Source organism: Colobus angolensis, unplaced genomic scaffold (assembly GCF_000951035.1).
Source record: "Colobus angolensis palliatus isolate OR3802 unplaced genomic scaffold, Cang.pa_1.0 Scaffold255, whole genome shotgun sequence".
Taxonomy (NCBI): domain Eukaryota; kingdom Metazoa; phylum Chordata; class Mammalia; order Primates; family Cercopithecidae; genus Colobus; species Colobus angolensis.
In genome coordinates, this window is record NW_012115766.1 from 4,485,434 (window position 1) to 4,508,436 (window position 23,003).

Below are 23,003 nucleotides of genomic sequence, written 5' to 3' on the forward strand. Positions count from 1 at the left end.
TCTCGAACCCCAGGGAAGCCATTTCTGCCTTTGTCTCTCAGGAGTTCTTGGGGGAGGGTTGCCAGTGGAACTGGGGAAAGATCACAGGGAGAAGGAAACTTCCAGCTGAACTTTGAAACAATTTGCACAGTTTCCTGGACAGAGTCTGGAGAGGAGGTGAGTACGGATAGGAGCACAGAAGCCGCTACAGGTGGGGAGGCATGAAACCTGAAAGTCCCGCTTGCTTTCTCAGCAGGGAGGATTTTAGCCTGGGACATGTCCCTCTCGTGCTGTTGGGGGGACATGGTGGGAGTGAAACTGGCCTTGTAAGGCCTGTCACTGCCAGCTTTCCCCCGGCAACATGCATGACCCAGCAGAGGCAGCCATAATGCCCCTGGGAACATAATTCCATTGGCCTGAAACCACACCCCCATCCTGCACAACAGACCCAGGGAGGCCCCTCTACCAAGGAGAGTCTGAGCCCAGACATGTCTAAATCTGCCCCCACCTGATTGTCTTTCTCTACCCATCCTGGTAGCTAAAGACAAAGAACACGATCTCTTGGGAGCTCTAGGGCCCTGCCCACCACCTAAAAAACCAAACACTTATCATCCACGTGGCATTAGGGCAAGCTTGTATCCTTCCTACACTACTGCAGCTGAGGTTCTCTTGAAAGTGCCGCCTCCTGACTGGAGGCCAACCAACACTAAGCCAGCGTACTAAACAAAACTACAACCGAGGACCCTCTCAGAGTCCATTTCACTCCCCTGCTACCTCCACTGGGACAGGTGCTCCTCACGGCTGACAGACCTTAAGACAGATGACATCACAGGAATCTTTGCAGAGACTCCCCAGTACCAGCCTGGAGCCTGGTAGCTCAGCTGGGTGGCTAGACCCAGAACAAACATAACAATAGCTACAGTTCAGCTCTCAGGAAGTCCCATCCCTAGAGGAAGGGAGGAGAAAACCACGTCAAGGGAGCACCCCGTGTGACAAAAGAATCTGAACAATAGCCCTTGAGCCCCAGCTCTTCCCTCCAACATAGGTTACCCAAATGAGAAGGAACCAGAAAAACAGTTCCGGTAATATGACAAAACAAGATTCTTTAACACCCCCAAAAGATCACACTAGCTCATTAGCAATTGAGCCAAACCAAGAAGAAACCTCTGAATTGCCAGAAAAATACTTCAGAAGTTTGAGTATGAAGCTACACATGGAGGCACCAGAGAAAGGTGAATACCAACTTAAAAAAAAGTTACAGGACATGGATGAAAAAATCTCCAGAGTAATAGATAGCATAAATAAATAAAAAACAACCACAACTTCTGAAAATGAAGGACACCCTTAGATAAATGCAAAATACACTGGGAAGTGTCACCAATAGAATCAAACAAGCAGAAGAAAGGAATTCAGAGCTCAAAAACAAGACTTTTGAATTAACCCAATTCAACAAAAACAAAGAAAAAAGAATTTTAAAAAATGAACAAAACCTCCAAGAAGTTTGGGATTATGTTAAATGACCAAATCTAAGAAAAATTGGTGTTTCTAAGAAAGGAAAGAAATCCGAAACTTTGGAAAACAAATTTGAGGGAATAATCAAGGAAAACTTCCCTGGTCTTGCTAGAGATCTAGATAGCTGAATACAAGAAGCTCAAAGAACACCCAGGAAATTTATCGCAAAAAGATCATTGCCTAGGCACCTAGTCATCAGGTTATCTAAAGTGAAGACAAAGGAAAGAATCTTAAAAGTTGTCAGGAAAAAGTATCAAGTAATTTATAAAGGAAAATCTATCAGATTAACAGCAAATTTTTCAGCAGAAACCCTACAAGCCAGAAGGGATTGGGGATTTAGCCTTCTTAAACAAAACAATGGTTAGCCATGAGTTTTTTATCCAATGAAATTATGCTTCATAAATGAAAGAAAGATACAGTCTTTCTTCAGACAAACATATGTTGAGAGAATTTGCCACTACCAGGCAGCACTACAAGATCTGCTAAAAGGACTTGTAAATCTTGAAACAAATTCTCAAAATACATCAAAATAGAACCACCTTAAAGCACAAATCTCACAGGATGTATAAAACAATAACACAATGACAAAAACAACAACAACAAGGTATTCAGGCAACAACCAGCATGATGAATAGAATAGTACTTCACATCTCAATACTGTATTGAATGCAAATGGCCTAAATGTTCCACTAAAAAGATACAGAATGGAAGAATGGGTAAGAATTCACCAACCAAATATCTGCTGTCTTCAAGAGACTCATCTAACAACACATAAGGACTTACATAAACTTAAGGTAGAGGGGTGGAAAAAGACATTCCAGGCAAATGGACACCAAAAGCGAGCAGGAGTAGCCATTGTTATATCAGACAAAACAGACTTTAAAGCAAAATGTTAAAAAAGACAAAGAGGAACATTATATAATGACAAAAGGACTAGTCCAACAGGAAAATATCACAACACTAAATGTATATACACCTAACACTGGAGCTCCCAAATTTATAAAACATTTACTATTAGACCTAAAAAAAGAGATGGACGGCAACACAATAATAGTGGGAGACTTCAGTACCCCACTGACAGCACCAGACAGTTCATCAGGACAGAAACTCAACAAAGTAACAATGGACTTAAACTATATCCTAGATAAAATGCATTTTGCAGATATTTACAGAACATTCTACCCAACAACTGCAGAATGTACATTCATCAGCACGTGGAACATTCTCCAAGACAGACCACAGGATAGGCAATTTATCCATCTGACAAAGGGCTAATATCAAGAATCTACAAGGAACTTAAACAAATTTACAAGAAAAGAAACAAACAATCACATCAAAAAGTGGGCGAAGGAAATGAACAGACACTTCTCAAAAGAAGACACTTATGCGGCCAACAAATACATGAAAAAAAAGCTAGTCATTAGCAAAATGCAAATCAAAATCCCAACGAGATACCATCTTACACCAGTTAGAATGGTGATCATTAAAAAGTCAGGAAACAACAGATTCTGGAGAGGATATGGAGAAACAGGAATGCTTTTATATTGCTGGTAGGACTGAAAATTAGTTCAACCATTGTGGAAGACAATACAGCGATTCCTCAAGGATCTAGAACCAGAAATACCATTTGACCCAGCAAATCCAGTATATACCCAAAGGATTATCAATTATTCTATTATAAAGATACATGCGGCCAGGCATGGTAGTTCACGCCTGTAATCCCAGCACTTTGGGAGGCCGAGGTGGGTGGATCACCTGAGGTCAGGAGTTTGAGATCAGCCTGGCCAACATGGTAAAACCCCATCTCTACTAAAAATTTAAAAAATTAGCCAGGTGTGGTGGCATGCACCTGCAATCCCAGCTACTTAGGAGGCTGAGGCAGGAGAATCTCTTGAACCCAGGAGGCAGAGGTTGCAGTGAGCTAAGATCATGCCACTACATTCCAGCCTGGGCGACAGAGTGAGACGCCATCTCAAAAAGAAAAAAAGACACATGCACATGTATGTTTATTGCAGCACTATTCACAACAGCAAAGACTTGGAATCAACGCAAAGGCCCATCAATGACAGATTGGATACAGAAAATGTGAGACATATACACCATGGAATACTATGCAGCCATAAAAAAGGATGAGTGCATGTCCTTTGCAGGGCCATGGATGGAGCTAGAAACCATCATTCTCAGCACACTGACACAGGAACAGAAACCCAAATACCGCATGTTCTCACTCACAGGTGGGAGATGAATAATGAGAACGTGTGGACACAGGGAGGGGAACATCACACATCAGGGCCTGTCGGGGGGTGGGGGCGAGGGGAGGGATAGCATTAGGAGAAATATCTAATGTAGGTGACGAGTTCATCGGTACAGCAAATCACCACGGCACATGTACACCTATGTAACAAACCTGCACATTCTCCACATGTATCCCAGAACTTAAAGTATAATTTTAAAAAAGTATATTAAAATATTATAATAGAAATCTATAATTATCTACCACTTACAAATATAATAAGCTGTGTGGAACATAAAATAATAGCTTTTAAATGTGAGGACTAGGACCTTCTTTTTCTCTTGCCCAAATTCCTACCTAAGGGACCTGGGGGAGTCACGCCCTGAAAACCATAAAATCTCATCAGACAGGTTTTATGAACCCTATATAATGTAGCTTACTTTCCAACCTCACTCTGGTATACAGCATAACATGACAGATAGCAGATGCTGAAAGAAGTAAAAAAGATTTTATCCCACAATATATTTATTTAACATGTTTTGAAATGATCCTGCAAAGTTGTCTTTTGTGGGAATAATTTGCATCAGATTAATGTTCCATTAATGTAGTCAGACCTCTCCCTTTGTAGGCTTTCTCAGATCTGGAGAGATTACCTGAGAGCCTGAGAGCTTTGAAATCTGCAAAGAGACATTTTCCATCTATTCTCTCTGAGGACTGCCACATATGAGGCTTCACTTACATACTAAGAACCTTGGTCTCCACAACCACCCTAGCTTAACTCAAACATTACTTTCTACTGATTTCAAGTTTTAGACATTAGCTTAACTCTCCCAACCAACTGTCAACTAAAGAATCCCTAAAACTCACCTATGATCTCCCCAGCCCTCTGCTTTGAGATGTCTGGCGTTTTTAAGGCCAAACCAATGTAAACCGTTCTCATATAGATTTATGATTTTCCTGCAATTCCTGTCTCCCTGAAATGTATAAAATCAAGCTGTAATCTGGCTGCCTCTGGCACACTTTATCAGGACTTCTCGAGATTGTGTGGCCTGGGCCATGGTCACTCATATTGGCTCAAAATGTACCTCTTTAAACATATTTTGGCAGACTTTGAATTTTTCTATTATCAAATGTATTTTCATATGTGGAAAATAAGCACTATTTTTGTAAATTAATAAAATTTATAGTAATTTAAAACATAAGAAAGAAATATATCCAGAATATAAAACTCTCAAAATTCAATAATAAGAAAACAACCCAATTTAAAAATGGGAAAAATATTTGGATATTTATCCAAGAACATACACAGCTGTCAAACACATAGAAAGATACTCAACATTATAACATCATTAGTTAATCAGAAAAGGCAAATTAAAACCACAATGAGGTATCATGACACACATAGTAGAATGTCTATAAAAAAAGACTGATTATATCAAGGGTTGGCAAGAATGTGGAGAAACTGGAACTGTCATATGCTACTGTTGAAAAATGTAAAATGGTACAACCACTTTGGAAAACAGTTTGGAATTTTAAAGAAGTTAAACATGTAGCTACCACATGACCTAGCTACTTCATTCTTAGATATTTACCCAAGAGAAATGGAAGCAGATGTTCATACCAAGATTTGTACAAATATTGTACATTTGTACAAAGATTTGGTTTTACTTATTATAGCCAAATTCTGGGGGAAAAGCCCCGATTTCCATCAACAAGTAAATAAATAGTGATATCTATATAATAGAATTCTATGCACCAGTAAAATGGAATTGGCTATTACCAGATGGATGAATCTAAATTATGTTGAAAGAAGCCAGTAAAACTAGCATAGATATTAAATGATTCCATTTATATAAAACTTTAGAAAATACAAACTAATCTCTAGTGACAGAACAGATCAGTGGTTGTCTGGGGTTTGGGGTGGGGGTGGAGAATGGCAGGCAGATAGAATGACAAAGGGGTCCTAGGAAACTCTGAAGGTTGGTGGACATGTGTGTTACCTTGCATGGGGTGATGGTTTCACAGCTTTCACATGGCAAAACTTACCAAGTTCTATACGTTAAACATAGGGTAGTTTAGTATTTGTTCATTATTCCACAATAGGTATGTTTTACAACTATAATGCCACAAACTTTCTTCAGTTTAGTTTTTTTTTTTGGTATAAATATTAATTTTCCATCCTTTTACTTACACATTTTAAATATTTTTATATTTTAGGAGTATACTTTGGAAACAATCTAAAGCTAGATTTTACAGCATAAAATGCACTTGAAACATACTTTTTGACTGTTTAATAAGTGAATGCAGCCTGGTAATCTATTTTTTAAATTTTTATTTTATTTTATTTTATTCCTTTTTCGAGATGGAATCTCGGTCTACTGCCGTGGCTGAAGGGTAGTGGCGTGATCTTGGCTCACCGCAACCTCTGCCTCCCAGGTTCAGGTGATTCTCCTGCCTCAATCTCCCGAGTAGCTGGGACTACAGGCACATACCACCATGCCCGGCTAATTTTTGTACTTTTAGTAGAGACGGGGTTTCACCATGTTAGCCAGGCTGGTGTCGAACTCCTGACCTCAGGTGATCCACCCACCTCAGCCTCCCAAAGTGCTGAGATTACAGGTGTGAGCCCCTGCGCCTGGCTCTGGTCATCTAAATCTTTGAGTTAGTTTAGAGAGTATAGTTCATATACAGTCATTATGACATATTTGAGTTCATTTCTAATATCTTCTTGTATTCTTTCAATTTCCCCCATCTCCCTCCTGGCCTTCCTTCTTTCCCTCTTTCTCCTTCCTTTATATTGATCGAATTTTTTTAACCCCTCATTCCAATATTTTCCCATCTATGGTTCGGAACTATATATATGTATTTTATGGGTCATCTTTGAAATTTTAACAAATATTTTAACATTGTTAAGTCTAAAATTACTTATTACTTTTACACTCTTTCTCTAGAATATAAGGACCTTATTTATGGTGGCTTGTTTCCTTGTGTGTATGATTTCACATTTTATTCGACTAAGTAGCCATAAGCACTACAGCATTTTAAATTGGATTTTCAGAGCACAGCGGCCACACAGACTCCAGCTCTGAAACTGCAGCGGGGCTGGCCTGTGGTCGAAGGTTCCTGGGGGAGGGCTGCTCCCCACCCTCGGCTTCCCACAGAGCTGGAGCTGTGATCGGCCAGTCTCCTGCAGGGTGAATTTTCTTTTCCTTCCAAGGTGTTACCCTTTAGAAATTCCAGATTTATGCAGGGTCCTCAGATCTGATCTCTCCCCCAACTACCAGGCTTTGTCTCCTGTCCTTCACATTTACAGCTTTAATCTATTTTCCATAAATTTTTAATTAGTCAGCAATTTTAGTAAGTTCTCTATTCTCCATGCTTTTGGGTTAACAGTGTAGCAACAAACAACGCAAGTTTGGGATACAGATTGCTTAGGTTAAAACCAAGGCTCTACTACTCATTACCTGTGACTCTGGGCAAATTAATGAAATGTCTGTGCCTCAGTTTCCTCACATGTAAAGAGAGGGGCGATAATACAACCTGTCTCACAGAGTTATTGTGGACATTAAATCAATTATTTAAAGAGCACAGGACAGTACCTGGCACGCAGTCAGAGCTCAAACATTAGCTGCTATTATGGCCACCATTTTTGGGTTTAAACAAAATGTTTTGAGGTTGCCTTGCATACTGTTCTACAATGGCAGGAATGTCTTACAATACGAATATTCTTCTTTTTCTTCTTCTTCTTCTTTTTGTTTTTGAGATGAAGTCTCACTCTGTCACTCAGGTTGGAGTGCAGTGGTGTGATCTTGGCTCACTGCAACCTCCACCTCTCAAGTTCAAGTGATTCTCCTACCTCAGCCTCCCAAGTAGCTGGAACTACAGGCGAAAGCCACCATACCTGGCTAATTTTTGTATTTTCAGTCGAGACAGGGTTTTGCCATATTGGCTAGGCTGGTCTGGAACTCCTGACCACCCCCCTTGGCCTCCCAAAGCACTGGGATTACAGGCATGAGCCACCACGCCTGGCCAGGAATATTCATATGAAACAATTTTGACTTTCAAGTAACCTTATGTAGTTTGTTCATATCTGAATAAATGCAAATAAATGGTTTCCTCATTGTCAGACTAACAAATCATTTGATACCCATTATCTCTGTTCTTCTTCCTTTTAGACAATATTATTTCTTGAGGTTAGATCTTTAAAGTCTATTTTTCAAATGTAAATGATTTCTACATGCTATTGGAATAGCAGATACCCCTACACAGACAAGATCCTCCCACTTAAACATAGCATAGCATCTTGTTTTTTAAGATAAAATGATGTGAACAGCTGGTTCATTTCATCTAGAGTCAGAAAACATCAGCATATGTACGTCAAGCTCTGGAACAATCATGTAAATCACATGGGCTGGCATTGCTCCATTAACAACATCTGAATAAGATAAATTCCAAGTTCAAGTCATCTCCCCAAGTAACATATCATATTTCCTACATACCTGGTGAATGAAGCTTGGTGGCTGAAGCTGCTACTCTCTTAGGAGATGAAACAGCAGGTTTATTCGTATCTTGATCTTTCTGAGTGTCTTTCTTTGTTCCTATGTATAGTTGGAGAAGAGAAATAAAAAGAAAGTAAGCTAGTTAAATTGTGGAAAGGGTGGCTTCATGAAAGTCAAACAGATCAACAAAAGAAATATTTGGGTGATTTGTTGCTATGGTCACCACCTCCTGTGCTTGAGGAATGACACACTTGTTTATAGGAAAGGGAATTTAGTTTTGAGTGGTCAGGGGAGGAGTAAGGACACTGCTGTCTCCGATCTGATGAAAAACACGCCCTTTTCTGAAAGTCACTGCCACCCCAATGACCCTGACCAAACTATCTGGGAATTAAAATTTTACTGTCCTCAGCCACCAACTTAGTTTGCCTGCCTCTCTCTGCCGAAACAAATTTTCAGAAGACGGGGAAGGATGCTGTAGCTGCATATAGCTGCTAATAACTTTGGCATCACCTGGAGCCAAGCCACGGGGGACATGGTCCAACTCTAATTAATTTCCATGCAGCAGGTCCACAGAGGTGACGTAGAGAGCTTTTCAGTTCTCTTGGCTGCAGCTGAGCCTTCGTGGAACTTGCTGCCAGAGCTGGTCCAGCAAAAACATGTGGACGCTCCTCACATTGCGTCCAGCGATACCCAGGGCACAGTGCAGCTTCTCCTTTGTGTTCTGGGCACAGTGCTCACCTTCACATCTCCTTTGTCAGAAAGTCAAAGAGCAGTGGACGGGAGATTGGTGAAATCACACAGACCTACATTAACCCAAACCTGCCTTGGCTTCAGCGCACTGTTATGTCACTTCAAAAACAAAGCTTGCTGTGGTTCCTTAGATGCAGACCATGAATGTCACCGCCACGCTCACCCCCAAACCCTGAGACCTCACTCTTCTTTCCAGCGGTAACTGCTGCTAGCAATTTTGTGTTTATTCTCCCAGATTTTTTTTCTAGGTATTTATAAATGTACACACACATACAAATACAGCTACTAGTTAAATATATGAAATAAACATTGCAACTTCTTTTTACCTACCCACATTTTTGGAGATCTTTTTCTTATCAGTGTATTTACAGATTTTTAAAAAAGAGCCACATCATACAGATGGGCAAAGACATACTGTAATTCAGTTCCCCATTGTCTTATGGATAAGCATTTAGATTGTTACAAGTTTAGCTAATGAAATAGCTTCATGGGCTGTAATAAAAACTCTTCTACTTGTTTCTTTGTACACACAGACCAGGATCTTAAGAAGACAAACACACAGAATTGCTTTTGCTGGATTGAGTCTGTTCTTTTGCAGTGTTGCTATGCACAGTCCAATTGTCCAACAAAAGGATCCACTAATTCATATTCCCAACAGTGTCTGAGAACAGCTCTTCCAACATGCCCCATGCCCTACTGACACTGAAGTCTCAATCATTTAATCAACTCATTTAATTAAGCAATCATTTAATTATGATATGTGCCACCATATCAGATGGTGCAGCCCCAGATGACCTCACAGACACTGTCACTGTCCCTGCCCACATCTGCCAGCCACAATGCCAGCCTTGTTGGTCCCCAAACATGCCATTCTTCCTCCTGTGGCTTGAGTTCCTCTGCACAGAATATTCTTCCTCTAGCCCTTAAGCATGGCTCATCCATCCATTCAGGAGGTCTCAGCACAGCGATGTCTCCTCACCACGCCTGGTGCTCCAGCTAATGTGGCCCTCTCACCACCTGCCAGTTTCCTCTTCACCCACTTCATTCTTCCTCACAGCATTTGTCACTGCCCACCAATCTATTCTATCCTCACCTGTTTGCTTAGTGTCTGTCTTCCCCACTAGAACACAAACTTTGACCCAGACAGGGTGGCCCCTCAGTGTGTACCCCTCCAACTCCTGCTCTCCTCTGGGCTTCTTTCCAGGCAGGTTTGCCCAGGCACTTCAGGGCTCACAGAAGGCTGCACCTTCCAGGTCTGGAAAGCCCAGTCACTGCACTCTGCTGAAGTCATGGGGACCCCTCAGGGTACCTACTACATGGCTAAGCTCCCCATTCTGTTCCTTCACTTGGCTTTGGTTTTAGGTATCAACAAATGTGGAAAGACACCGAGACTCCTGAAAGCTGAGAAGGGAAATGTTAAAGTCCCCAAATCTGCACTAAACCTAATGTTTTGTGCTGAAAGGGAAACTAAATATGATTATTTATGTAGCCTTTTAGTGTTTTCCACTCAGCTTTCATGGAGTACAAATTGTATTATATCAAAAATGCAAATATTGATAGTTTGGACCCTCAATTCCACTTGTATAAATCTCTCTTTGAAACACTTCTAAAAGTATGCAAAAACATAAATTATAACATGTATAACACAAGTTATATGAACTGTGGTATATTCAAACCAGGGACTACTATGCAGCCTGGGTGACAGAGCGAGACTCCGTCTCAAAAAAAAAAAGGATATCCTAGCTCTATATTGTACTGGCGTGGAAAGCTGTCCATGATAAATTAAAAAGCTAGTTGAACAGCATGCATGGAATGGAATCATCCCATTTTTATAACACAAAATGTCACCTGTATTATGCTTACAAGTAAGTAAAAATATCTGAAAGACAGGCACCAAACTTTTAATAGTGGTTACTTCTAAGCAGTAGGATTTAGGAGTTTTTACTTTTTATTTTAATATGCTTATGCATTAGTTCCATATTTTGTAATCATCACACATTACTTGTATAATAACTAATAAGCAAAAAGAAAAGGAGAGAAACCAAATCAGTAAGGAAACTAATTTGCCTGATCCATAAAAGGATAAGGAGAGAGAAGTCTTATCCAAGCAATCCTATAGCAATAACTCAAACCGAAAGTTTCACCCTCCCTTTGCTGGCAAACTTTACCACAGGAACACAAGGCCACCTGGAGGACTCTTGTATGGTCTGGGAATTATTGATGGCACAGATAATTACAGTGATGAATCAAGACCTTCTGTTCTTCTTGCCATTTTTTCTTTACAATCTAGACTCAGCATAAATGTCTTCTAAATACACAGTAAGCTTTCATTTCACTCGATGAGCTCTCTGAGTGTCTAGAAATGCTAGTGGGGTCTTTGGTCTCATGTTCTCCTACTGCCCCCCGGCCATTGTCTCAGCCTTCTTGGTTACTCTGTCTTCTCAGCCTTCTTGGTTACTCTGTCTTCTTTCCTTAGACCTGGAATAAGGTATTCCCAGTGCAGCCTCCGCCTTCTCCTGTCCAGTCTTCTGAGTGAGCTTATCCACTCAACAAGTTCACATTACCGACTTACGTACACTGATGACCATATCTGTGATTTCCAATCCAGGTGAGCCCACGTATCTCTCCTGGGATCCAGACCTGTTTTCAGTTGCCAAAGAGACATTACTCCTTATCTATTAGATGACAAAAACCATTGTTCCCCAAATGGAGCTGGTTAGCTTCTTCTTAAACCCATTCTCTGTCCTGTATTTTGTTTCCTAGTCAATTGTCCTCCCAGTCACTGAAACCAGAAACCAGTCAGTCTTCTTCTTCCTACCATATCTAGCAGTCACGAGGTCTTTCTGACCTTCAGTAGCTCCTAAGTCTGGCCCCTGATTCATTCTCACTTTGTACCTCAGCTCAGTCCTCATCATTTTTTGCTGGTACAACTACAAACTTCTCTTCAGTCATTTCTCTGTCTTGTGCCTTAACCTCTGAATCTTTACCTAACTCACCCTCCTTAGCACTGCCAGAAAAACCTTAAGCCTTTAACAAGATCCCGTGATTTTACCGTTAAAACCTTTCCAAAGCTTACCCTGGGCTTCAGTAGGAAGTCCCAACTCCGTGGTGTGGGGTAAGCACCCTCCAGGATCTCCTGTCCTCTGCCAGGTGCCCCTGCTGTTTCCATGTGACCCCGGGTGTCTCAGCCTGTGCTGTTCACGGAGGCCAAGTCCTCAGCCTCTCCCTTGTCTGCCTGGCCTACTCCATGTCATCTTTAATTTCAGCTCCTTCTGTTTTAGTTTTCCCATTACCACTGTAACAAATTACCACTTAGCAGTTTAAGACAACACAAGTTTATTCTCTTCCAGTTCTGGAGGTCAGAAGTCTGAAATCAGTCTCACTGGGCTGAAGCCAAGGTGTTAGCCAGGCTGGTGCCTTCTACACTCTCCAGGGGAGAGTTCATTTCCTTGCCTTGTTCGCTTCTCGTGGCTTCCTTCACTCCTTGGCTGGTGGCCCCTTCTTCCATCTTGAAAGCAATCACTCCCATCCCTGCTTCCCACGTCACGTCTTTCTAATTCCTCCTGCCTCTCTCTTACAAGGATGCTTGTGATGCCATTGTCTCTATCTGGGTAATCCAGGAAAATCTTCCCATCTCAACATTCCGAACTTCATGCAAAGTCCCTTTTGCCCTATAAGGTAACAATGATAGGTTCTGGTGATCCATACGTGGACATATTTGGGGGTCAGTACTCAGCGTACTACAGCTTCCCTGTCTAACTGAATGGCTCAACGAGGAAACTCTTTTTACTCACCAAAAACTCACTAACTGCTTGGTCTCTATTAATCCCCAGAGTCCCTGATACTTATTTACAAAGCTTTTCCTTATTTTTTTTGACCCTTCTTAAATAACAGTATTTCCTTAGACCCTACTCAGCTTTCCCTGATGTCTTTCCCCAAGTGCAGACTCTGTGCTGCTAAGGCTAGCGGGCATCTCATGCTAGGCCTGAGTAGCTCCTTTGAACGGCACCCCTGCTGACTTTCGGGGAATCAACCCTTGCCTCCTCTTGTTTCATGTGGTCAGAGTAGGGGGCTGAGGGACCAGGGCCTGGAGGGGGCGTATGACACAGGCCTGCCGGATAAGAACTCGCACCGCTCTGGTGTTACACAGTATCCTGGCTTGAGAATGAAACAAGATGCGAGTTGGGACGACGACAGCCCTACCTCGAGAATTTTGCTGGAATTACTAGGAAAAAATTCTCTTTTTGAGAGATGCCCAAGCTGGCAGGATACAGGCCTGGAGCAGCTGCTGAGCATCTTTGTTCTCATGTGGGGAGAGCCTTTCTGAGGATGAGGCCAAGAGTGGAGATCGAGGGGCCGGGAGATGGACATGTATTCCTGCCGCTGCAGTTGAAGTACCCCCCAGGGACAGTCATGCCTCACGTCAGCATGACCTCCGGAACCTCTCAGTTCTGTGAGCCCCAAATCCCTCTGCCCTTTGCTTTCTTGTTGCCTGAGGCAATTTGAATTAGGTTTCTCTAACATGACACCAAACAAGACCTGGATAATATAATGCCGGCCAGAGAAAATAGCTCCTTAATCAATAAATGTACATACTCTTCTCTCGTGGGGCCGTATGTTGGTCAAAACTGCTCCTCGTGTGCCTTCTCTACACTGAGATTCAGAGCTCCATGAAAGAATGTTTGTACACAAACCTCAGAGCACTGGGGCTTTTGCCGGGAAGGAAGAAGGCAGCGGGAGGGAAAGAAATGCCGGCCTCAGTCTGGTCTCAGAAGAGAAGTCTGTAAGTTTAACTTGAAATACTGGCACTGATCATATTCACCCAATGCCAATCACTACAAACCCAGATGGTCCTAGACTATTTCGTCACAGTGTAGCAAGAAGCACCTCAAAAGCCTACAGGGATGGGTGCTGCCTAGCAATCCACAGAGAGCATCTCAGAAAAGAGAAGAATAGTATAAAAGCTCATTTTCTCCCACGGACAAGGGCCTTCCACAATGGTGGAAGGCTTCCACAACAGCTGGCAGAAGCACCATTGTGTAATTTATTCCTGAACTGGACATCATAGAAGTGACTTACAACTTGTTTATTACAAATGCTGAAAACAAAGACAGACTGCACAGGAGCCATGAAAACATGACTTGGCCCTAAAGCCACCCAATCAAGAATGATGGCTTGATGTGTCAATTATAGATTTTAAAAAATGAGGAAACTCTTTTTACTCACCAGAAAGTCACTAACTGCTTGGACTCTATTAGTCCCCTGAGTCCCTGAACATAAACAAGAATAATGGCTCACTCTGAGGATGAGGCTGTCATCTCAAAAAGAAAAAAAAAAAAAAAAGAAAGAAATAACAAATGACAATAGCTAATTCAGGATCCTCACTGAGCACATCCAAATGGGAAAAAAAGATTTAAGAGAATAGCTATATACTTTTTTAACAAAAAGAAGTCAGCACATCGAAAAAAAAAACCTAAAACATTTTTATAGGCTCTTAATCTCACATACAGTAGGCTGCAAATTCCTGAAAGTAAATCTCAATATAAGTAAGAAAAGATAAAAAACAGAAAGGATAAAGAAATACACACAGCAACAGACTTTATCCCCCAAGTATCTAAGGTTCTCCCTCCACATGCCTGTGAAAGCACATGTCACGGGGTTGACCCTGCCCTGGCCCCACAGATCAGCTCCCACGCAGCGAACACGAGGACTGCAGATGCAGATGGAGCAAAGCAAGAAAAGGGAAAAGCAAAGGTGGCCATAACGCAAGTGATGATTATCACTCCAGTGCAACTGGAAGGAGGTGAATAGAAAACATGAATGAAGCAATCAAAAAATATAGATTGTGAAGCCATTTGTAAGACGAATTGAATGGGAACACTTCAAGGTAGGATTTATAGGGATTGGATAGAATGAAGAAAGGAAACATTATCTAGATAAGAATATACAGAATAAAAGAGAAATCTGGATGAGTTATAAACTGGAGAGAGAGAGAGAGAGAGAGACCGAGAGAGAGAGCAAGCGAGCGAGAGTGAACTCAGGAGAGTTAGATGCAAGGACTAGAGGAAAGGAAATCAGTTTTCAGCTGCCAATAGTAATTTTTTAAATATTAAGAGGAATATCTGATATTGACACAGGAGAGTTAATAGGAGAAACAATCTGAATATTGGGCTATATTGGGAAGGTGGATTTTAACCTATTTAAGCTTTGTTCCATTTCAACACCCAGGCACTGCATGCATGAAGGCAGAAATTGTAGCTGGGAATTTAAGCGAGAATAGGGAGGTTTCTGTACTCAAACAGAGGCCTAGTGAAGCCTAATTATTACCTGGATAAGACTAAGGGATAATACATTCTGAAAATTATTATGAAACGGTAAGGATAGAAGAGTGAACAAGTGGTTTTTGAAATATATATATATATATGTGTGTGTGTGTAAAAGCTTTGTAAATTCTCCCCCCAAGCCCAATACATTCACGGATCCATTCATTATTAAGCACAGAGAATCCATAAGGCACGGTCCTAGTGAAAGACAAAGGTATGAGCTGTAACGGAAGTTACACGTTTGGGAGAGATATTTATCATAAGCATTTATAAACACCAGGTACCAGGTTGCAGTTGCTTCTGTGTATGTTGCCTCACCTGACACCTGTCCAAACTCTGTGGGTATTATTGTTACTGGTTCACAAATGAAGGAACTGAAAGTATGGAGTTTGTAACATATTCGCATTTACCAGTACATGGCTAAACCTGCAACTTCCGGCCCTACATAGACTGCGTTTCACTACATTGCAGTGGCCTCAGTGAGTCCTGAGAAGCAATGAGTTCTACTGCCTGCCTGCTCACCTGCCCACAGAAGCACAATGGATCCAGGTAGAGTCTGATTCCATTTGAAGGAAAGAAGCAAGGGGAAGGTGTGTGAGAAAGCTTAGAAGAGAGTAGGGGTGTTGGGGAGACGGCAGGAAGGCTGTGACTAAGAGACCAGGAAATGGCTTAAGCCATTTGTTTTCAAACACTGGGGGCCAGCGAATCCCAACATCCTTTCCATCCCTGGCCCCAACCTTTCTCCCTCTGATGCTTCCTCCGTACTATGTGGAACTCCTTCTTCCTTTGGTAAAAGACCTCCATCCCCTACGTTTGATCTCAATCTCTCTCAGAGCAGTTTTCTCAAATGGTTGCCACTGGTGCTTTTCCTCCACATTCAACTATATCCTGGTCAGGAGGTCTCCTTTAAACTCTCAAATACCGCACTAGAACATGAGGCCCCACACAAGTGTAAAGTGCCTTTCCTTTGAGGTTCCAAGGTTCTTGCTGCCTAACCGAACACTATTCCTACAGCCTGGTTACTGCCTCTCACACCTCACAGGCGTGGTCTTCCCCTGTACCCTCAGGTACTGACACCCTAGTAATCCCCAATGCATGCCTCATCTAGCATCCCAGCTTTCAGTCCTTTGACACCTGCAACCCAAGAGGCACCCTGAATCAAGAGCCTGGGCATCACTATGGACCTTGTCAAAACCTTAAACTTCGCCTCTGACATTCACATATCCTTCTTTCTGGTTACAACCCTCTATCCCTCCACCATCTCACTATGCTGTCGCCTATCAATTCGTATCTGCAACTCAGACAATAATCTCTTTCCCCACACCATCAGTCTCCTTCTGTCTTCACCTCCCTTATTATCCAACCTAAAGTTCACCCCGAAGTCCTTTACTTCTACTACCTTATTAGCCACATACTTGCTCTCATTTCACAGAGACAACAGAAACTACCATGGTCACAACTGTCTGCAGGACCCAACCCTGGCTCAATCCGTTGTCACCTTTTTCTAGCCCAGCTGAGCACACAATGACACAGATGGGGACATCAAATGTATAGTCACCAGGTATCACTGTGGCCACAGCAAAGTCCAGCAATTAATTCTTCCATTTTTTCCTTTTCATCTTTTGCATACCTTTTAAAAAACGATTTTTATTATTCTAATTGACACACAGTAATTGTACGTATGTACGGGGTACATAGTGTTATTTTGGAACATGTAAACAATATGCAGTGATCACATTGTGATCACCTCACATGTAGATCATTTCTTTGTGTTGGGACCATGCCAGATCCTCTCTTCTAGCTACTTGAAAATATGCAATAGCTTATAATTAACTAGAGTCACCCTACAGTTTTATAGAACACTAGAACTGATTCCTTCTAACTGTAATTTTGCATTCATTAACTAATCTCTACTGTCTCTCCTTCTTCCTACCTTCCCAATTTCTAGTAACCACCATTCTATTCTCTAGTTCTAAGAGATCAACTTTTTTAGATTCCACATATGAGTGAGAACATGTTATATCTGGCTTTCTGTGCCTGGCTAATTTCACTTCACATAATATCCTCCAAGCTCATCCATGTTGCCATAAATGACACAACTCCATTCTTTTTAATGGATGAATGGTATTCTATTATGTATATGTATCACATTTTCTTTATTCATTTATCTGTTGATGGACACAGGTTGAGTCGATATCTTGGCTATTGTGAATAGTGCTGCAATAAACACAAGAGTCCGGATACCTCTATAATGTTCTGACCTCCTTTCCTTTGGATATATGCCCAGTAGTAGAACTGCTAAATCACATGGTAAAAAACTATTTTTCAAAACAAAGTTCTGTATTGATACTTTTCTGAAAGGTCATTCTGCAAGGTTTTAAACAACAACAAAAACCACCCAGTAGTATCTTCTCTTATCTCTCCATACACTTTCATATTCATCACTTCCACATTTTAAGTTGTTTTTTCTACGCATCTCCATAGATATAAGTAACATGTTTATAATGCTACTACTTGATATTTATATTTTACATATATTTTAGTAACTTCTTATTAAAGCAAATGACAATTTTTTTTCTCTGCAGGCTCCCTTCCATACTACCTCCCCCATCATTGCAATATAGTTGTACCATTTTTGGTTAGGTCAAAATTCAGTTCACCTTGTTAAAACGATACATGAATATTATTTACAACTGAACTATCTTCTTGTCTGACTTTTGTTTTCCCTGGGTTTAATAGCTGCCTTGATTTTTGTTTGCTTAGTTTTCTATGTATATATTGCTAATTCTCCCACAAGTTCTCCATCAGCATATAACTTTCCTCTCACAATTATGACATGTAAGGTTATACCTCAGTGTAGTTTTGTTTTCTTGGAGCCATTCTTCCTGGAGCCCTCAGTTCTCCATTTCATTCTAGACTGGTCATTTCTAGGGCTGTGACATGGCTGTCATTTGAGTTGCATCATCATTCTGGGAAATTCCTTTGCTTTTTTCCTACTTTAGGTTCCTATTTTCTGGACCCCCATGCCTTCCTCTTTCTTGATCTACTTCCTTACTTTGGTAGAGCACATTTTTTTTAAGTTTCTGGAGAAAGGTATACTTGAGGTAAATTATCGCACAGCTTCCAAAGCTGAAGATTTCTTCATCCAATTAGTTGCTTGGCTCAGTGCAGAATTTTAACATGGCACATGGCAGTCATTTCCCCCAGAAATGCTAAGGTATTTCTCTTTTAGTGTCCAGGGTTGCTACTGATAAGCCTATTGATGCTATTCTAAATCTCAGCCTTTTGTGTGTGATCTGTCTGCTCTCTTGGGAGGCTCTTGGTCCCTTCTCCTTTTCCCCAGGTCCCTTCTCCTTTTCCCCAGAGTTGTAAAATTTCATGCTGATGTGTCTTGCTGTGGATCTTTCTGCATCCATTATGCTAGACACTTAGTGTGCCCTTTTAATTTGTAAACTCTCATTCTGCAGTTCTGGGAAATTTTCTTGATATGTTGCTTCATAATTTCCTCTTCTCTGATTTCTCTGTTGTTTTTATGGAACTCCTAATATTTGCGTTCCATATATGTGTATACACATATACATGTAGATATATATCTTATTATATATCTTCACTCTCTGTATAATCTCCAACCTATAGATGAATGTTTCTCTTCAGATATCTCCCATGCACATCACACTCCATATGTCCAAAATTGAACTCATCATCACCTAACAAAGCCTCTTTTCATTCTTAGCTTCCCTAACTTGGAAAATGTGATTTTTGCCCAAGCCAGAAATAATGATCTCATCTTCATCTCCTCCCTCTCTTACTTCTTTATGTTCAATAAAATGCCAAATCTTTTGAAATATACATCTTGTGTCTCTCTTAAATCTAGTTCACTTTTTTTCATAGTCACCGCAACTTCATAATTCACACCAGTGCCATGCCTCCGGTAGGGAGAGCTCTGCAGCAGCCTCCTACCTCTTCATCACTCCTGTTAGCTCTGCTTCCTCTACTCCAACACATCCTTCACACCTCAGCCTGCTGTTCTAATGCTCTGGGGCCACAGCTTCACTACATTATGGGCTGAATGCCTTCTCACCTGTCCGTATTCCCCATTAGACAACACACTTCATGAGTATTGCCCACTCAGTAAATATCTGTAAATAAATGAGTTGGTTATTATTACTAACTAATCACATTCTTTCCCCATGGAAAAGAAAGTCAACCTTGAGATTAGGGGAATTCCTGACATTTTAAATAGCTTTTTATTTTATCCTTCTTATTTCTTTTCTAGTACCTCTCACTTCCCACATAATAAACAAGCAGGTTGTAAATGATTAATGAGAAATCACTGTACATACTGCTTGAAATAAAATGAGTAAAGCGCTGAAAGTTTTAAAACAGTGGCATGTAATTAAAAGTTTCATGCTCCTTATACTAAGAAATTGGGCCACACGATGGTAGCAGTTTGCATAAGAATGCATTTATAATACAGTAGGCAGATTTCTGAAACATACAAATGTTGAAAATCACAATGGAAAATGCAGCTCCAAAAGACCATTTGCATTAATTACTGTTGGACAAGCTCCCATAGGCTCCTCAAGGCTGACAAGCAGAGTAGACAAAATACCAGGTGTGTAACCTTTTAAATACAATATGTGTAATACTCTTAAATGAAAATTAGGATTTTAGTGTCCTACTTTTGAAGAGCCTCCACAAAAGGTTTCACACCAGCCTACAGGGGGCTTAATATTAAGGTGGGTCACAAGAGTGTTATAAATTCTCTTCTGGCACTATAGGTATGTCCTGTAATGCCTTCCAAATTATCTAAAATTACCTAAAGTACTATTCTTGCTATTGTTTTGATGAAAGCATTTTAAAGGCATAGCAGAGAAAGATAAATGGAACTTTTACTTGGATTCTTCTGTGACATCTCAATGATAATAGCTAAATAGTACCCTGAGCCACTTAATTTGTAAGACAGGATGAGGTTATTAGGGTTTTAAAATCAAGTGCCTCCCCAAAATGCAAATTGTTCCACTCAATTTTACTGGACTGCCCAGTAAAATTAGAGACTAATTAAACTGCTGTGAATTTTCTGTGCAATTTTTTTTCATGCTGTCTTTAGACCATTTCACAGCTTGCAAGTTTCTACATGGAGGGGTTGGGAAAAAATGGGGGAGCATATATTTTCAAATTTACAAGGTATCTAATTGTTAGCAGCCCTAGTTCAAGATTTCAAGGGGAGCAAGGTTTGAGAAATCTCTAGCTTTACAAAGAAACAACTCACGTCATTAACCTGAATGGAATGCAGTTCCCCATCATCACTGGCCACTTCTATGAAAGCTCTAGGTCTCTGCCAGCATGTTTTCTGTGCACTATGTTATGTCTCTGCACTACATGGCCTTGCTGGATACTCACTTCCCTTTCACAGCACTTAGCATAAACATAATTCAATAATTAAGTGTGTAAGTACAAGGTTCATGTTGCTCTTTCCTGTGACCCCCATCAGCTCCACAGAGACAAGGACTGTGTCTTATTCACCATGATTTCCCCAGGTGTCTAACAAAGTGTTCAGCTTGAAGAGAGTATGCAATCAATACTTGTTGAACAAAAGGAGGCCCATCTAAATGTTCACTGATCCTTAGTCTCTGGATGTCTGAGAGTTGACTTTGGTGTCACAGTCTGTGATTCCTAGTGCTTCCTGGCTTTCCTTCTTCTGGCCAGAAAAAACAGCAGACAGACCATCTAAGACACGCACTCATGTGGCTCTCCAAATGATGAAGTAGACAGTTCCTTTAACCAGAAATTGTATACATCATCTCCATTATATTTTCCTGTCTCTGTGATCTTATGCAAATAAATGGAACTCATATTTATTATATGTATTATTCTCCCACAAAGATTCTTTTTAAACACTTCTATTCTCCTACAACCTCTTCTATCCCCAAACTAATTGCTGGTCTCCTATTGACTTCACAATGACAAATAAGTTGACACTGTGACAGCAATCTAGACTCAGCCTTGGGGAGACCACAGTCAGCAAAGGGCAATAAGAGCATCTTCACTGAAGATACCAGTGCAGCCTAATGTCTTCGACCCTGCCTCTTCTGGTCTCAAATCTGGGAGATTTCTGAACACTCCCAAGTCAACAAGAGCTTATGAGGCACCATGATTCTTTCATTACTGGAAAATAACATGCTTTTAGAGCTATTTACATTAAAAGAATGCATGTCATATGCTACAGTAAGAATAAACTCACAAATTACCTAGGACTACAATTCTAGTAGCAATCAAGTGACCCTATTTCTTACTTTGTTTTTTCCTAAAGCTGAATATTTTATTTTAGCAAGGTCTTCCTCATTTTCTTCATTTAAGATGTGCACAAAAAGAGAAAATGATACTTGAGAGGACTGGAGGAAGGCAGGGAGAACTTGGTAGAACAGCTCTATCTGGCACATGTACACATCATCAAAGTGCTCAACAAACACATTTTCATGATGTTAACAAGCTACTTATATTATTAAATTATAGTATGACCAGAAATCCTTGAATTTGTGAAATCAGTAACAATTTGTTTTTCAAGAAGCAAAATTAATTTTATGATACAAGTAGAGTTTCTTTAGCCTACTGAGTAGCAGCCTATTCCCAGGGAATGTTTTTCCTTAGGTAGACAGGAACCCAAATAATAATATCCCAGTTACTCATTTTTATACAACTACTAGAAATCCTATACCTTAGTCTGAATAAAGGAATTTTATTTTCTATAATGCATCATATCAATGTGACAAAATCAGAGGGCATATTGACAAGAAGTAATTCATCTTCAGATCAATATGTGCAGCTGGAAGTACTTTCCTATTTGCTACAACAGTGCAAGTCAGTTAGAAGAGTCAACAGGTAAAGCCCCACTATTAGTGTAAAATTATATGGCTCAATGCACTGGAGAGATTTTGTATTTGACATATGAACAGCAGAAAAGCTTTTTGAGAAGAAGAACCACTACATGACTAAAGCTAAGTTTCAGGAATACTTGGGAGCCTTACTTTTGCAGAGCACTGAATAGCATGTTTTGTGTGTGTGTGTGTGTGTGTGTGTGTGTGTGTGCATACATATATAAAATCATTAGCACTAAATCTGTAACACTTTCCATTGTCATCACACCGATCTCAATGATCATTATGAACTTACAGGAAATCAATATTATAGGAGTGGATCATATACCTCAAACATGTTTAGGACAGGGCATTAACTCTCAGCCTGCATCTGAAACCCCTAAGAAGGAGGCGTATAAACAGACCTCAAAATTACTGTATGGGAGTCGGGAAACTATATGTAAGGTAACTAGCAGGAAGAACTAAGTCTCTAAGTTATATTTTTCAATCAAGGTAACTTCAATAAAATGCAATTAATTGGCTTCCATCAAAGTAAGAATATTTAAACAGCAGAAGTTAGGTCTATAGGTTTTAAAGGCCAACAGGCTTAGGTTGATTCCTGCTACAAAGAAGTTCTATGACTGAGGGTGTGGGGGTTACTTTATTTCTCTAAACTCCAGCTTCCTTAAGCAACAGAAGTTGAATATAAAATAAAGTCTCAGGATACAAAATCAATGTGCAGAAATCACTAGCATTCTTATACACCAATAACAGACAAACAGAGAGCCAAATCATGAGTGAACCCCCATTCACAATTGCTTCAAAGAGAATAAAATACCTAGGAATCCAA

At 40.5% G+C, this 23,003-nt stretch overlaps 1 protein-coding gene across 1 annotated transcript in view; it reads right to left on the reverse strand.

Annotated features, from left to right (window-relative positions):
* The window catches only part of MTUS2 (microtubule associated tumor suppressor candidate 2), a 655,860-nt gene that overhangs the window by 168,766 nt on the left and 464,091 nt on the right, over nucleotides 1-23,003 (reverse strand). Inside the window, exon 7 of the mRNA XM_011946935.1 lies at nucleotides 8,224-8,322. Within this exon, the coding sequence (XP_011802325.1) occupies nucleotides 8,224-8,322 (99 nt within the window). The remainder of the gene's footprint in view (nucleotides 1-8,223; nucleotides 8,323-23,003) is intronic.